The sequence below is a fragment of the Mobula birostris genome, chromosome 7 (genome assembly GCF_030028105.1).
Source record: "Mobula birostris isolate sMobBir1 chromosome 7, sMobBir1.hap1, whole genome shotgun sequence".
Lineage (NCBI taxonomy): Eukaryota > Metazoa > Chordata > Chondrichthyes > Myliobatiformes > Myliobatidae > Mobula > Mobula birostris.
The window spans coordinates 108,048,366-108,066,407 of NC_092376.1; the positions used below are offsets into that span (position 1 = coordinate 108,048,366).

The 18,042-nt window shown below is 39.8% G+C and overlaps 1 protein-coding gene across 1 annotated transcript in view; it reads right to left on the bottom strand.

Annotated features, from left to right (window-relative positions):
* LOC140200788 (janus kinase and microtubule-interacting protein 2-like) overlaps positions 1 to 18,042 on the bottom strand; it is a 126,124-nt gene that overhangs the window by 77,501 nt on the left and 30,581 nt on the right. The window contains exons 5-8 of the mRNA XM_072264396.1: positions 16,464 to 16,610; positions 4,473 to 4,613; positions 3,329 to 3,385; positions 1,761 to 1,880 (exon numbers count right to left, since the gene is read on the bottom strand). Coding sequence (XP_072120497.1) covers positions 1,761 to 1,880; positions 3,329 to 3,385; positions 4,473 to 4,613; positions 16,464 to 16,610 — 465 coding nt within the window. The remainder of the gene's footprint in view (positions 1 to 1,760; positions 1,881 to 3,328; positions 3,386 to 4,472; positions 4,614 to 16,463; positions 16,611 to 18,042) is intronic.

An 18,042-nucleotide genomic window follows, 5' to 3' on the forward strand; every position in this document is an offset into this window, starting at 1 on the left:
GATGCGCATGAGGAAAATAAATTGTATGTATACAGGGAAATGAGGAGGGGAAATCAGACTGCTAGGCTAAATGGCCTTCTGTGTTGAAGTAAAACCTCTGCCAGTCTTGTCCGGTTTGGTCTAAATGACTTGTTAGAGTGATTTTGGAGTTTAGGTCATTTACATTTAGCAAATGGCTTTGGCTACCAGTCTTCTGTTCCTTGAAGATGTATTACGGATTTAATTTGAAACAATGCATTTCCGAAAAGCTGTGAATCCTAGTGCATAGATGATGCTGGTATCTATGGGATGGATGTGAATCAGAAGATGTAAAGTTTGCAAGTAGTTTCGCAGAAAGCATTATCTATACTTTGTAAATATTTTGTGTTTTGCAAATAAATATCGAGCCCCACGTTGGGCCAGCGGACCTGTCCACCGAAAGCGTCTCCATATGATGCCTGCTGTATCTTGTTTTGACACATAAAGAAGCTGCTTGGTATCTACCGGTAATTTTCTCAGGTGATTTCATTCACGCAACAACAACGAGCAATAAAGTGATCAGCAACAACTTCATTCTGAAATGGCCTGTCAGTTGTCCTGATCAGCTACAATACAGTCTGATCCACACAGTACAGTGATTCAAGGTGACAGCTCAGCACCATCTTCTCAAGGGCAGCTGGAGAGTAAATGACTGCTTGTAGCTTTCAGAGGAAAAGTGATTTTCAATGGGCATGCTTTTACATATATTTGCAAGTAAAATATTATCACTTAAGCAACCATCAGTCATTACAGTTATTAGCAGTTATTGAAGTAAACATGTATTGAAATAAATGTATTGGAGTGGTATGATAGTGTCGTGGTTAGCACAACACTTTACAATACAGGCAATCCGGATTCAATTCCTGATGCTGCCTGAAAGTAGTTTGTACATTCTCCCTGTGACTGTGTGGGTTTCTTCCAGATGCTCCAGTTTCCTCCCACAGTCCAAAGGTGTACTGGTTGTAGGTTAATTGTTCATTGTAAATGGTATCATAATTAGGCTATGGTTAAATTAGTGGGTTGCTGTGTGGCGTAGCTCAAAAGACCAGAAGGGCCTACTCCATGCTGTATCTCAATAAATAAAGAAAAAATCTTTCCCTGAATACCAAGCAAAAATGACAGTTACCGTTTCACAATCTCAATGACTCAATAACACAATAAATGTAACATATTCCCAAAAAGAACATTTCTAATCACGCCAGGAGAATTTTTCCCATTTTGCACAATTACTATTTTAGTCATTCTGAAGTATCAATGTGTGATTCCTAGCACCTTTTAGTTTATCAGAATAAGTAGTCATCCATAACATTCAGCTACATATATATTTAGCTACGTATATTACCTGTAATGATACAAATCATCAGAGGCTGTGGTATTTGCGTATATGCTTTCAAAGACATTAGACTTTACTTTTCAGTTAACTCTTGCCATTGCATTATCAAGTCGTCACTTTTTATTGTCATTTCAACCATAACTGCTGGTACAATACACAGTAAAAATGAGACAATGTTTTTCAGGACCATGGTGCTACATGAACAATACAAAAACTACACTGAACTATGTAAAACAACACAAAACTACACTAGACTACAGACCTACCCAGGACTGCATAAAGTGCACAAAACAGTGCAGGCATTACAATAAATAATGAATGAAATGTGCACAAAGGAAATATGAACGTAGAACATACAGTCCGACTCCTGAAAATAAATACTTCTGTTGAGTCTAGTCATCTTACTCACTTCATTCAGATCATCTTCTGGTGTTGCTGGTGTCCTGTCTGTTCTGTAGGAGGCCAAGGAAGATGTTTCTGAATCCATCGATTCTTCATCAAACCCAAAACAGGTTTCTACCACGTGTCTCTGTGAGGGGAGGTGTAGAGGCGAAAAATTGTGAATAGCCATTCCTTAAAATGGATATACATGCAAGATAAGATCAAGTGGCATGATTTATGTCTGTGTATGATCAGGTCTTCTGCCTCCAGAGATGGTGCTGAAATACTTCACTTCAGTTACACACTTGAATGGACCTAATGTGGACCTAAAAAGGCACTTGTAACTTTTCAAACCAAAGGAATTGAAACATGAAAATTAAAATCAAAAAGAAACTGCAGATACTAGAATTCTGAAATGAAAGGAAACAGAGAAATGTTGGAAACTCTGCAGATCAGGCAGCTTCTACTGAATTGAAGCATGAGGCTCCTTCCAAGACATTTCTCACAAGTTTTCATTTCAGGGGTTTGTAACCTGGGGTCCATGGCCCCATTGCTTAATGGTATTGTTCTACGCCATAAAAAAGGTTGGGAAACCCTGGTTTAGATGCCAAATTCTCCTATTGCTACTTAAATCCACTCAATTCCTTAAGTCTTGGTGAAGATTCAGATTGGAAACTGTCTCTCTCTTTCGTCCATAAGCAAATTAAAATGGCCGGATATTTATATAATATGGACGTGGATATAACCAGGGACGGTATTATGACGAATCCAGGTCAGGTCAGAGCTGCCTCTGCCCCCAGTGTTTGCTCTGCAGAAGACAAACTCTGTTGTGGTTATCTGCAGAGCTGGATGACTCAAGTTTGGACTCTTTTATTTCGTGGCTGCACCTTTTCATCTTATATGAGCTACATATGCTTTGTGCTGTGTGTGACTGTTAGCACTGTGTTTTGTACCTTGGCCCTGTAGTAATACTGTCTCGTTTGACTGTATTCATGGGTATTCATGTATTGTTGAACAACAATTAAACTTGAGTTCAATTGAATTGAATATTTGGTAACAGCAGGGGTCCATTATAGAACTCAACTACCAGGTGTCACAATATAAAAATATTACATATGTGGAAATGAATAACCTTCATAAACCACAAAAGCATAATATTACTTTAACCTGATAATATTTCACCAAATTATTTTCCTTACCACTCTAATACTGGAGAAACCTTGCATAGAACCTTATGGTCGTGCAAACATATAGCTGATATTATCAACATCCCTCGATGTGTTTGTTATACTAAAGAGAAACAGTGTAACACTTCAGTTTAAAGAACCTAATGATCTCAAACATTAACTCTATTTTACCTTCCATAGTTCCTGGTGTTTGTAGCTCCTTTCAAGATTATTACATATTACTGGCATTGGCATTTCATATATCCAACTAAAACAAGTTGCATTGTAATGAGTTAATGCATGCAAGAAATAAATGTGCACTTTTTTTTTAGAAGAGTTGCATCATCACAATACCAAATATAGCGATGAGATTTTGGAAGATAAAATGGGATAAAAATCATCCTTCACTGTTCCAAACAATACCATTTACCTTGATATGCTTTGTACTTCGCTTGTGTCTTTTGCGTCGAAGCAGCCTCTCACGGTCCTAACAAAAAACGACAAGGTGATCAAACAGGGCTACAATTGGACCCACTGAACTGACAGCAGCTTCTAGGGAATCATGTGCTTTACGATTAAATAAAACAGAGTTTCATTTGAAAGAAATAAGTCCCATTTGCACAATTCATTTGTCATGCATTGAGTTGTATATAGAATTCATTGCTATGTTGAAACAGAAAGACCTTCAATACAAGGCGAAAATGACTTGTGAGCTCATATGTGCCATTCATGACTGCCCTGGGGGCTTGCTAACTCTGCATAAAGTACGTCTGAAGGTGGAACCCTCATTAATTTCCACAGAATTTAAGACAGATGGAGTTTAGAAAGATTTCTGAAATCTGAGCACTTTTAGTACGCTTCCTAATCACTCTGCACTATTGATTTTCTTGGTTCTTTCTAGTTTTGCAGCAAATACAGCAGGTTTGCACTTAACACCTAATGAATAGTACAAGTGATACAGCTGATTCAAAAGCTTACCCATATGCTGTTAAGAAAACTATAAGAGAATGCAGAAGAGGGAGGCGATTTGGCCCATTGAATCTGCTTCCACTGTTCAATCATGGCTGACCTTTCTTAATCCCATTAGAAAATAGAATACAACTGGGTACACCAACTGCTCTCCTGCTTTTCCCACTTAACCATCAAGAGGGAAATAATAATTTCAGCCTTAAATACACTTAGTGACTTGGCTTTAAAAGCTCTACTTGGCAGCGAAGTCCACAGATTCACCATATTCTGCAGAAGAAATTCCTTCTCAACTCGATTCTAAAGGGACATCCCTTCATTCTGTGGTACTGTTTTTCAATCATAAACTCCCCTGCTAATCCAGGTATCCTCTCCACATCCACTCTATGCAGGGATTTCGGTATTTTGTGTTTCAATATGATCTATCTTTCTTCAAATCATAATCTCTAGCCTCTGCTATTTCTCCCCATCTTTAGCATCTACCATAAGAAAGGCTCCATCGTGATTCTGTATGTTCCCGAGCTTGGGAAATGTGTTGGTTATCAGCAGATTCTCCCCAAGACCGCTCTGTGGACTCTGGCAAAGGCATAGAAGTTCCAGGTGCTCACCCTAGTCAAATCATCAATGATGTTCTGCTGCTCAAGAACCTGAAGCTTTAAAAACTCAACTTCTTGTTCCTCATGAGCTTGGTCAAGATCATTCAAGGAACGCAACTTTTTCAGTGGCAAGTGGGAGCCAATCTTCTCTTTCTGTGAAATGAATGAAATACAAAGAAAATATGGATCAGCAGAATTATCAGTAACATAATCCCTCTGGATGCAGTGATTCTCTTGATTACATGAAATGGTGATGTAGAGCATAGCATATCATCAAAAGACAATCACAGATCACAACCACATTTATTTACTTATTGAGATACAGCACAGAGTAGGGCCCTCTGACCCTTTGAGCCGTGCCACTCAGAAATTCCCCTGATTTAGCCCTAATCTAATCAGGGGGCAATTTTCAATGACCAATTAACCTACTTACTGGTACTTCTTTGGACTGTGGGAAGAAACCAGGGTGCCTGGAGGAAACTCATGTGGTCATGGGAAAAAAACATATAAGCTCCTTACAGGCAGCAGTGGGAATTGAACCCAGGTCATCACCACCATGCCATCTATTTGGACTGCTCTCAAACAGATTTAATTTTCTAAATCATCAAAAGAATCAGTGTCTGATATACTGTGCATATATTTTATAAGCTTCCAGCTCCCCCTCCTTTCTGCCCCACCCAATGCTATTGAGTGAATTTCTAAATATTCTTAAACAGTAATGATGGTTTATTAATAGACCATCTCATCTTCTTAGCCAGTTCCTTGAGATCAAACCAAAGTTGCTTCCATTCTTGCTCTGTGGGTTTTGGGGTGACTGATGAAGACAATGAGAAACCTGAAGATTCTTCCACATGTGAGGTGTTGGACTCCTGTTTACACTGGGTACTGGATTTGAGGTTCTCCATTTTGAGTTGTCACAAGTCAGAGATTTACAGCAGTCAGCAAGCATGCTGCATTTATTTGGGAATACTTTAAGAATACCTTCAAATGTTTTCTTCTGTCTACCTGGTAATCTTCTCCCTGGTCAGAGCTGTGGAGTGCCTCATTTGGCAATCTGGTGTTGATTAAGTGAATAATGTGGTCTGCCCAGTAGAGGTGAATAAATGTACCTAGCATCTCAGTGTCGGTCTGGAAGAAGGCACTGATGTAGTTTCATTTATTCTGCCAGAAGATTTGATAAATTTGGAGAGTTTGTTGAGGCAGCTTTGGTGGCATTTGTCCAGTGCCTTGAGATGCTGCTGTGAATAGTCCGCACCTCGAATATGTACATGAGTACTGGCTCATAACGGCTCAGCAGTCCAACAATCTGATGCCTGGTCTGGTGGTTGATGTTCAAACAGCCCTTTTGTCAGCTGGCCAACACTGACATTGAAAGGAAGCTTCACTGATGATACCTTTGCTCGAGAGCTGACTCCCAAGATATGGAAAGTGGACCATACTCTCTAGGATCTGAAGGTGAAACTTTTATTGGAAACCAGTGCTGACTAGCGGTTGTAGGTACTAAATTTGTGGTTACTCCTCTGAGGTTATTTCCTTGTTATTTCCCTTCTCTCCCAGTCAGATTTGAAACCAAGAACAGTGAATAGATCAAAAAGACAGGCATGGCTACTTGCACAAATGAGCTTGTGTACAATTTTGAAGTGTAACACCAATACACCTACTGGACCCGTGTCAGAATAGTTGTCTTCCATTAAACATGTTTTATCTATATACTGACTTTTAATTATAATTGTAATGTGTCTTCCTGATTAGACAGACTACAACAAGGAAATGGTCCTTCGAATTACCACATTCATATTAATGACTCCAAATCTGAATATAAATGGTATGTTGTATCTGGAATGTGGTTTGGGATTTGATTTGCTCTGCTTTTCTCCCCTATCCCAGCGATATGCAGGTTAGCATATTGAACGGCTGTTGTAAATTGTCACTAGTATGATGACAAGTGGAGTTGATGGGAATGTGAAGAGAATCCAGTGGAAATAGCGTGAATGGTCAGTGTGGACCTCAAACTTCACTGTAATTATCAAAGAACTTATATGTTACCATATAATTCTGAAATACTCATTTTCTTGCAGTCATTTACAGGGAAAAAATGAGACATAAAACAGACAAAGACTAACATACACTAATGTGCAAAAGAGGACAGACTGTGTACATAATTATAATACTGAGAATATACAGAGTCCTTCAAAGTCAGTCTGTAGATCATAGAATCAGTTCAGAGTAGTAGTGAATGAAGTTATCCACATCGGTTCAGGAGCCTGATGGTTGTTGCCTATTAACTGTTCCTCAATTTGGTGGTGTGGGGCCTAAGACTTTGGTACCTCCTACCTGATGGTAGTAGCGAGAAAAGGGCAAGGCCTAATGGTGAGGGTCTTTGATGATGGATGCTGGTTTCTTGTGGCAACCTCTATGCAAATACACTCAGTGGTAGGGAAGGCTTTGCCTGTGATGGACTGGCCTATATCCACCACTTTCTGTGGCCTTTTCTTTGCCTGGTCATTGGTGTTTCCATGCCAGACATGGTGCAAACAGTTAGGATATTCTCCACAGTGGATCCAGAGAAGTTTATCAAAGCTTTTTTGGTGACATGCTGTATCTATGTAAACCTCTAAATAATTAGAGATGGTTTTGTGCCTTCTTTGTGATGACAATTATGTATTGGTGGCAGGACAGATCCTCCGATATGGTAACACAAAGGAATTTAAATATACTGACACTATCCACATTGTTTCACCTAATGAGGACTGGCTCATGGACCTTCTATAGTCAATAAACAGCTCTCTGATCTTGCTGATGTAGAATGAGAGGTTGTTGTTCTGGCATCACTCAACACCATTTTCAGTCTCTCTCCTACATGCTGATTTGTCACCACCTTTGATTCAGCCAACAACAGTGAGGTTGTCAGTTAACTTAAATATTTGGTTGCGTGAAGGTCCTGTTTCTGTGCTTGATCTCTCTCTATGATTCTATAATAAAATCATACATTGAAATATATCTCACAGAGCAGTTGTTTTTTTTGTTTCTAAATCTTGCTTTTTCCTCTACAGCTGAGGCCTATTTCAACTGTTGATCCCATTTTAATGAAGAAAATTATAGTGACATTGGTTCTCGTAACTGTTTTGTCCTACTCTGACAATTATTTTTTTGGATTTGCCACCATTTCAGTATGAATTAATCACATTACACTCTGAGACCACCTCTTGGGTGTATTTTTTTAAGGTTGAAGTGTTGTTTCTCTGTTTTTTCCCTTGCACATTATCTCAGAGGTACACATCTAAGTGGCCAAAATTCAATCATTATGATGCCAAATGTGCCAAGTGCTGAGCAGGTTGATCATTTCTTCTCTAATACGTTATAATTTGACTATCAACTCAGCACTTAGACTCCACTCATTGACCTAGTAACTCATTTATTCAGGTTCTGGGAATGGTTACATATTTTAAGTCTACTTCAGTGTTAACTTTAGGCAATTCAACCTACATGTATACAAATTTGCAATTTCTGATGATAATAATTAATTTCTGGTAGTTTCAGTATATGATATTTTAATATTCTATGTCAATCTTAATATCAATGACCAATAACTCATTACTTTGAAAATGGGTTGCATGCAATAAATCCAAGGTTTTGTGTATTATGTGACTACATTTAAAGAACAAAATAAATGGCAAAGAAATTGTGGATATAATTTACGTTTGCAATGTCATTAACCCTTCCATGTTTCAGAACTGTTAACATCTAGAGCATTCAGGATTTGCACAGTGATGTATATTTGCATGCATATCCTGATTTGGACCACGGCCATATTCATTTGATATGTTGATGACATTGGCCACTCAGGTAGAAGTAGGCTTTTGCAGGGAGCTATCTGGCCTATTTAAACACGACCACTAAGAACCCACCTCAGACAGTTTCACTTTAAGGTAAATTCTTACCAATCCCACCATCTCCTCCAGTCTCCAGCCATGCCACCGCCAAGTTTGCAAGCTTTATCTAGCCACCCAACTGATCTAGTACCTAAATTCCTTGTAGCCAACAATTCACATCCATACTTCTTCATGCTCCACAAACCTCTCCTGATCAACCCCAGTATGTCCCCTAACCTGCTGCCCCTCCAACTGGTCCCGCATATGGCTGTTCCTCCTGATTTAACACCCAGTCACTGCACCAGTCACCACTGCTGCAATTGCTACACCACCATGCTTCTTCATAAATATATCCCCCTCTACAATACAACCCCTTCTCTCTAACCCACTAATTGATCATCCAATCTTCTTCCTCACCAATCCTTCATCTGTCGTCATTCACTTGTAGCTCAGCTTCTTCCTTCCATCAATCTTTTGGCTGAATCCCTCACTCTCTGATCCATCTCTTGACCTAACTTGCAGCAATCTGATGCTCAAACTTCTCCATCCTCAGCTACCTTCCATGATTCAATGTCCAACAACTGCTCAGTGTGATCTGCAGTCTTATACATGGCATATTGTGTGCTGCCCAGCTTTGCAGGTATTTCTCCCGTTCTAGCTGCACATACTTGGCTCATGCTTCATAATGAAATAAGCATATTTGTCAAGCTATTAGTACCTTTTCTGTAGTTACTGAAGTGCATTAAACAAGTGAGACAGTATGAGTGAAGGGCCAAGACAACATATATGCTGAAAAGTTTCCACTTGTGGGAGATTTACGGGAACTTACGGGAACAGTCATGTCAAACTGAGAGGAATAGGTATTTCTGTTCATAGAACAGGTTGTATTTCAGGAAATCTTTACACCAGAGGGCTGTGGAGGCACTTAAAGAGGAGGTATAGTGGTGTTAGAAAGTTTATGAACCCTGTAGAATTTCTGTAGAATCACTATTTCTGCATAAATATGACCCAAAATGTGATCAGATCTTCATGCATCCTAAAATTAGATAAAGAGAACTCAATTAAATAATATAGAAAACATTATACTTGTTCATTTATTTATTGATAAAGTTATCCAATATTACATGTATTTCTTGGAGGAAGTATGTGAACCTTTGCTTTCATTAACTGGTGTGACCCTCTTGTACAGCAATAACTTCAACCAAACATTTCCAGTAATTGTTGATCAGTCCTGCACATCGACTTGAAGAAATTTTAGGCCATTCCTCCTTACAAAACTGCTTCAACTCTGGGATGTAGTTGGACTTCCTTGCATGACCTGCTTGCTTTAGGTTATTCCACAACACTTCAATAGGATTAAGGAGAGGACTTTGGCTCATCCATTCCAAAACACAAATTTTCTTCTTTTTAAACTATTTTGTTTTTGATTTATTCTTGTCTTTCTGATCATTGTCTTGTTGCATTATTCAACTTCTATTAAGCTTCAGGTGACAGACTGCTACCCTGACATTTTTCTGTGAAATGTCTTGATACAATTTTGAATTCATTGTTCCCTCAATGATTGCAAGCTGTCCAGGTCCTGAGGCAGCAAAGCAGCCCCAAGCCATGATGCTCCTTCCACCATGCTTCACAGTTGCCATGAGGTTTTGATGTTGGTGTGCAGTGCCCTTTTCCCTCCGAACATAGCAATGTGCATTTCTGCCAGACAGTTCAACTTTCGTCTCAACTGTACGCAAAACTTTGTCCCAGAAGCTTTGTAGAACATTCGGGTGGTCTTTTTCATACTTGAGACGTGCAGCAATATTTTTTTTTTGGAGAGCAGTGGCTTCCTCTGTGCTGTCTTTCCATGAAGACCATTGTTGTTCAGTGCTTTTTTTTTTAAATAGTGGACACATGAACAGAGACTTGCTGAAGTTCCAGAGATCTCTGGAGATCTTTTGCTGTTAACCTTGGGTTCTTTTTCACTTTCTTCAGCAATGCACATGTTTTTGGTGTGATCTTTGCAGAATGCCCATTCCTAGGGAGAGTAGTAACAGTACTCAGTTTCCTCCATTTGGAGATGATTTCTCTTACTGTGGACTGATGAACACTCAAGTCTTTAGAAATGCTTTTGTAGCCTTTTCCCGCTTCACACATCTCTACAATTCTTCTGCTAAGGTCCTCTGGAAGTTGTTTTGATTGAGGCATGGTGCACATAAACAGATAATTCTTGAGAAGAGCAGACTCTGCCAGTAACCTGACTGTGTGTGTGATTTTGTGTGTGATTTTGTGATTTTATATATATATATATATATATATATATATATATATATATATAAATAAAATCACAAAATCACACACTAAGTCAGGTTTTATATATATAGCAGGGCACCTCTAGAACCCATACCTTCAATCTCATCTTATTGACTGGAACATTTGACTCCAAATAGTTTTTGTAGAAGGCATGACCTCAAAGATTCACATATTTTTTCCAAGAAATACATGTAATATTGGATAATTTTTAATCAATAAATAATGCACAAGTAAAACACACAAAATGCTGGTGCAACGCAGCAGTCCAGGCAACACCTATAGAAAGAAGTACAGTTGACATTTCGGGTCGAGACCCTTCGTCAGGACTAACGGAAAAAAGAAGTAGTAAGAGATTTGAAAGTGGGAGGGGGAGGGGGAGACCCAAAATGATAGGAGAAGACAGGAGGGGGAGGGAAGAAGCAAAGAGTTGGGAAGTTGATTGGCAAAAGGGATACAAGGCTGGAGAAGGGGGAGAATCATAGGATGGAAGGCCTTGGAAGAAAGAAAGGGGAAGGGGAGCACCAGAGGAAGATGGAGAACAGGCAAGGAGTTATTGGGAGAGGGAAAGAGAGAAGAAAAAAAAAATTTGGGATGGGGTAAGAAGGGGAGGAGGGGCATTAACGGAAGTTAGAGAAATCAATGTTCATGCAATCAGGTTGGAGGCTACCCAGACGGAATACAAGGTGTTGTTCCTCCAACCTGAGTGTGGTTTCATCTCGACAGTAGAGGAGGCCATAGATTGACATATCGGAATGGGAATGGGACATGGAATTAAAATGTGTGGCCACTGGGAGATCCTGCTTCCTTTGGTGGACAGAGAGTAGGTGTTCAGCGAAGCAGTCTCCCAATCTGTGTCAGGTCTCACTAGTATATAGAAAGCCATATTGGTTTCTCTAACTTCCATTAATGCCCCACCTCCCCTTCTTACCCCATCTCTAATTCTTTTTTCTTTCTTTTCCTGTCACAATAACTCCTTGCCTGTTCTCCATCTTCCTCTGCTGCTCCCCTCCACCTTTCTTTCTTCCAAGGCTTTCCGTCCTATAATTTTCCCCTTCTCCAGCCTTGTATCCCTTTTGCCAATCAAGTTCCCAGCTCTTAGCTTCATCCCTCCCCCTCCTGTCTTCTCCTGTCATTTCGGGTGTCTCCCCCACCCAACAAATCTCTTACTATCTCTTTTTTCAGTTAGTCCTGACGAAGGGTCTCGACCTGAAACGTCGACTGTACTTCTTCCTATAGATGCTGCCTGGCCTACCGTGTTCCACCAGCACTTTGCGTGTGTTGCTTGAATTTCCAGCTTCTGCAGATTTTCTCATGCTTGCGTTTTTAAATGAACAAGTAAAATGTTTTTGTGTTACTTACCTAATTGGGTTCTCCTTATCTAGTTTTAGGACCTGGGTGAAGATATGATCATATTTTAGGTCATATTTATGCAGAAATGGAGAAAATTCCACAGGGTTCACAAACTTTCTAGCACCACTGTAGATAGTTTTGTTGAAAGTTTGGAGAATTGAGGGCTTTAGGGAACTGGCACAGAAGAGGAGTTAAGGCTAGGGGTGAACTGGCCTTCCTGATTGATGTGGTAGGTGAGAGGGGCTAGGTAACCTACTCCTGCTTCCAGTTCTTGTGTCTCTTCTTGAGGGAAGTGTGCAAAAAATGTAAATAACGGCAAGCTGCATCTATAATGTAACCTTAATAAAGGAAACTCACACTTATGTCAGGAAATGAATGCTGTGCCAGGAATGCAGGGATAATTTTGGTAAGTAACCTTTAGGAGTATCAATGTCTCCGAGAATTCAGAAAGATTTATTGGAGTAGTTCCAAACATTTCAGTTATAATATTAGACTACTGAAGATGGGGACAGAGAGTGTTGAAAAGTTAAGGTTAGCAAGGTTTAGAGAAGCCATTGCCAATGGAGAATAATTACAGACCAGGTCTGAAATCTTTGCTAAAGGATACAAAGTGAATGTGGGGATTTTGTTTTGCTTCCTGCAATGGTAACAGGAACAGAATCAATTACTGCTTTTAGAAGAAACCGTACTATAAAAACAGAGAGAATAATATGCAGGGTTGTGGTTAAGATCATGCAACTGGCACTAGCAGGATTAGTTTACAGGTCACAAGGTCTATTTCTGTTCACACCAACTCTCAGTTTTTGTGAAGAGGAATAATCAAATGCTTAACAAAGTTGATTTATTATTTTTTTTAATTTAACCAAGTTTGGTAATTTTGTAGATGACATCAAAATTGTTGGTGTAGTGGATATGAAGAAGGTATTTAAGAATACAACAGGACCTAAATTAACTTGAAAAGTGTGCCACAGAATGGCAGATGGAGTGTAGCTCAGACAAGTACAAGGTGTCGCATTTTGGCAAGTTAAACCAGGACAGGGTTTGCATAGTAAATGGTAGGACCTTGGAAAGTGTTGTAGGACTGAGAGGCCTAGAATTATTACATGTGCACAGTCCCTGAAAGTGGCAACTCAGGTAGATAGGGTGATGGAGAAGCTGTATGTCATGCTTACTTTTGTGAGTCAGGCATTGTGTACAAGACTTGAGACATCATGTTACAACTCTACAAGCCATTGATGAGACACCATTTATAGGCTGTGTGTAGTTTGGTTGTTTAGCTATAGAAAGGAAGTCTTCTATGGAGAGGAATAAACACTCAAGATTTCAGGCTTTCATCAAGAGTGAAAAGGATGGGGGAAGAAGCCAGAATAAGAAGGTGAGTGGAAGGAAAGAGTGCAAGCTAGGTGATTGATGAAGCCAGGCGGGTAGAGGAGGGGAAATGAAGTAAGAAGTCTGTGGGAGGTGATAGGCAGAAAATATAAAGGGCTGCAGAAGAAGGAGACTAGAGTAGACCATGGGAGAAATGGAAGGAGGGGTCACCAGAGGAGGTGATAAGCAGGTGAGGCGCAGAGAAGAGGTAAGAGGGGGCCTGAGTGGGGAATTGAAGAAGTGGGAAGGGGGAGGGGAAAAGTATTAGAAGTTGGAGAAATTGATGTTCATGTCATCAGGTTGGAAGCTATATGTACAGAATATGAGGTGTTGCTCCTCCAATCTGAGAGTGGCCTCATTGTGACAATAGAGGAGGACATAGACCAATATGTTGGAACGGGAACTGGAATTAAAATGGTAGGCCTCTGGGAAGTCCAGCATTTTGCCGATGGAGCTATGGTGCTTGACAAAGTGGTCCCCCAATCTATGTCGCGTCTAACGACTGAAGAGGAAACCAGATTGTAAGCACTGATACAGTAGCCAAACCCAACAGATTCACAGGTGAAGTGCTGTCTCACCTTGAAGGACTGCCTAGGGCTCTGAATAGAGGTGAGGGAGGAGGTAAATAGGCAGGTGTAGCATTTCTTCTACTTACAGGGATAAGTACGATTAATGGACATGTCAGGATACTGGTCTAGATTGCTCAGATTGTGGCCAATAATCCTATCAAGAACCAACAGTACTCTCCTTATTTGTGCTTAGCTCTGTTCACCTCAGACTTGCACTCTTGTGCATTAAAATGCGAAAGTCAGAGATAAGCTGCGGGTGTCTCCAACCACCCTTCGTACCACTGGACGCTGAGTTGATAGGAATCCTTGGGCAAGTGGTTTACTTGGAGACACAAGAGACTGCAGGTGCTGGAAGCTGGAGGAAAACAAAACTGAATTGCTGGAGGAACTCAATGAGTCCGGCAGCATCTGTGAAGGCAAAGGAATGCTTGACATTTGAAATTGAGAATCTGAAATGGGATAAGGTGTTTTACTTTTTCCCCATTTTGTTTAATCTACTTTCTTGTTCTTAGTTAATTGCAAGGGTTTTAAAGTGTTTTTACTTAAATACATTTCTTTATAATGATTATAATGTTTTCATTACTAAAGCCTAACTTGAACTCTTTTTAAAATGTCCCTGATAATCAGATATTTAAAAAAGTAGCAAAGGTTTCTGATAAGAGAACCTTGCAAAAGGCCACCAGGGCAGTCTAGGAACAAGGCCCTGGTATTCTCAACTTGAGATCAGGTCTCCGGGTACAGTGGGCCACTTAAGCCTGACTTTTGTATGCCCCTTAGAACACCGATGAATGGACACTGCAAGCCAAACTGGACAGGATTGGAATAGTTATGTCTCACACACCTATTTAGTAGGAAAGGGTTTAGGTACAGGAGAAAATAGGTAGTCCTTTGGGAAGTACCAGCTAGCAGTTCTGATGCTGGATTGCATATTGAAATCAAAACACAATTTGAACAGAATTCCAAGGCTGTTCATGAAGTGATTCATCCTGGGGTGGAATGAAGTCAGAAGTAGGGGGAACTGGGTTAAGCTATTAACTTTGATTTTCCTAGCAATAAGCTCCAGAATGCTATATTCAATCTATGGCTTCACTTTAGGCTGACAGTTCGAGCAAACGTGAAGAGGTTGACATCACTGTTTTCACATCCGTCTTAGCTACAATATATGTGAATATTTCTGAATACTGAGTTGTAAATAAATAGGTTCTTAAGGTAGGAAGGACTAAACAATGTAGCAGTGGAGGGAAAATGTCATTACTGGAGATTTTGAAAATGTAGGGACTACATCATAATCCACTTGAAGTTATATACAAATATAATAAATGAAGAAAGCACAAGTGATAGCAGCTTAATTTGATCTTTTGTGAGCAGTCATGTGGAAAACGAGTTATTGGAAGAGAAAGATGGTTAACCATTTCAACAAAGTCGATGGTCATATCTGTGCTTCATGAAAGATCCTGTAGAATTAGAACTTGAGGATTCAAACTGCTAGGTATGGTTGACATTGGAGTTGTGTGTGTGTTTTGGGGGGGGTGTTGAATTGGGGCAATGGATGGGTAGTGTGCAATTTTTATTTGAAGAACACAATGGCAGTGGTTTGGGAAAGGACAAATGTGTGTACCCTATAATTACAGAGAGAATCAGAGAATTCAGAAGGATAGTACTTCATGGAAAATAAACTTGGAAATGGAGAGGAGGCAGTACGCAAGTTAAGCAAATTGAGAATTTTTCTGTAAGTCAGGGGTTTGCTACATGTCTACAAATTATTGAACTAAAACCTCAGTGGATATGCTGTTAAGAAGATGGAGACTTATGTTAACCCTGGAAGGGAAGGGAGCAAAGTGGGATAATAGCTATTATTAGCAGGGTGCTCAGCCACCAATCCCCTATCTGAATCCACCTTCAATGAGCCCGAGGAAGGGCAGGGGCAACTACCCACAAATGGTTGAATCTACACAGATCCATGGCCGATGGTCATGAAGGAAATCAGAATGTTGAATTGAAATCTAGGCCGGGAAATCAATGCAGCTTTTACATATAGTTGAACCAGATCCGCTGAGGACCAGGAAAGTGCAATAGAATATGTCCCAGATAATTTCAAATCCTCTCAATGACAGTCATCCTCAAAAGAAGCCAAACAATGGGCAAGTGAACCATGGGGAAGTAGACGTTTCTTCTCCAAGAACCACAAGGAAAGTTTTGCTTCCTCTGCCCTGGGGCATTCCTTCTCCTGAACACAACCCTTTCAAGACCCTCCTAAGAGCTTCTCCATACCTTGGGACTTCCCATTGCTTCCCATAAACCTGTCAGAAACTCAGTCATCTGGATTTAAACGGACCCAGCCAATGCTCAATTTCTTGGTTTGCTAATGAGTTCCCTCCTAATCTTAGCACTGCTTGGGGCACATGGTGGCTTTTTAGAAAAATGGAATGTGTCAACTGATTCTAATAACTCAAAATAGCTACCAAAATGTGATATAATTGATCCCTAGCAAAAATTGGTTACTATTTTACTGGAAGGTGGAGAAACAAAAGCATGTCATACTTGGAAATTACCATTTCTGCATTTTCTCTGGTAAGCACTTTGAGTTTTTCTTCCATGCGTTGCAAAGACAGAGTCAAATCATCATTTCTCTTAGACAGGCACTTGTTCTTCTCCAGGAGAGGTTTATATTGTTTTTCAGCTTCACGAATTCGCTTCAGCTGGAAACACAAGGTCAAAATTAATTTTGTTTGACCTTTTGTCTTCTTACCGTCACATCGCATAACTGTTTGATGTCCTCGGGCATTACGCAGTTCTGATTGTTGAACGATGTCAACTAGTCACACCCTTGGGTCTAGTCAGTCAATAGTTATATACCATAGAGGTTGACAAAATTCAGCCAATATACTGTAATCTAATTTAAAATCTATGCTTTCATGTGAAGCCCCAAAGCACTGAGCACAGTACTGGTAGGAAATAATGCTGAGATGTACTTAACCATTGAAATTAACTGTGGTGTTATTTATAATCATAACTGCCTTGCCGCTGGGTCAATACTTGGTAGTGTGTTTGTCTCACTATGAAAGGAAACGGGTCAAACTTCATTATGTTGAAGACCTAGTTGCTGTGCTAACAGAACCTTACTTTCCGTCCTCAGATCTAATGTGGGCACTGCTGACTGAGCTTAAGGAAGCTCAGATTCAATGTGACCACACAAGGTTGTGAAATGATGCAATGCATCATTGAATAGTTTAGTCAGGAACAGTTTGGGTTTGATAGGCAGCGGATCAGTGGGTCTTCGACTGGACAATATTTCAAAAGGGTAAACCTTTCAATTGCTCAGAAACTGACTGATTGAAAACAAAACTATGAAGGATGCATTATAAGATTTTGTACTTGGACACAGTTTCACTGGTATCTTTGCATCAGGGGCTCTCATCAAGCAGCAGCCATCTACTCTTCCCTTTTATCTTGATCTATTGTTATTTCCCTTCACTTTCATGTCTTTGGAAGATACAATACAATACATGAATCAATTCAGATACACAACAATAATTAGCTTTGTTAATTGTTTCATACATTTTAAGTTGTTGAAACACTTTTTCAGATTTACTTTGAAGCCAAACAATAGATATTTTATACACATAGAATTATCCAAAAGTCCCCACACAGAAGGGTCATGAAATTTCAGTTATTCTCATTTCCAGTTCCATGACCCTGCAATCTCTGACTTTTCAAATGTATCCAGAGATTTCTGAAAATTGGAAAGATTTCTATATTTATCTTCCTACCAGGCAAAGTACTCCAGATATCAGCATTTCCAGAGTGTTTTTTATCCTGATGTGCTCACTAACCCTTCTACTGAAATCTGTGTACCCTAGTCACAGACCTCTAAGAAAATAAGCCCTTTCTGTTCACTTTACCCAAACCTCACATAGTTTTCTACTCCTCATTTAAATCTTCCCCCAGTCTTCTTTGTTGGAAGGAAAGGAGCAGCTACACAGCCTCTAATCATAACTGTCATTCTCCAGCCCTGGTAAGATCCTTGATAATTTCTTCTGCAATTTCTCTAATGTATTCCTGCCCTTCTTTTGCCTTCTGCTCTAGCTATGGTTGTATGCAATATTTTACATAATTTGCACATAATCTCCG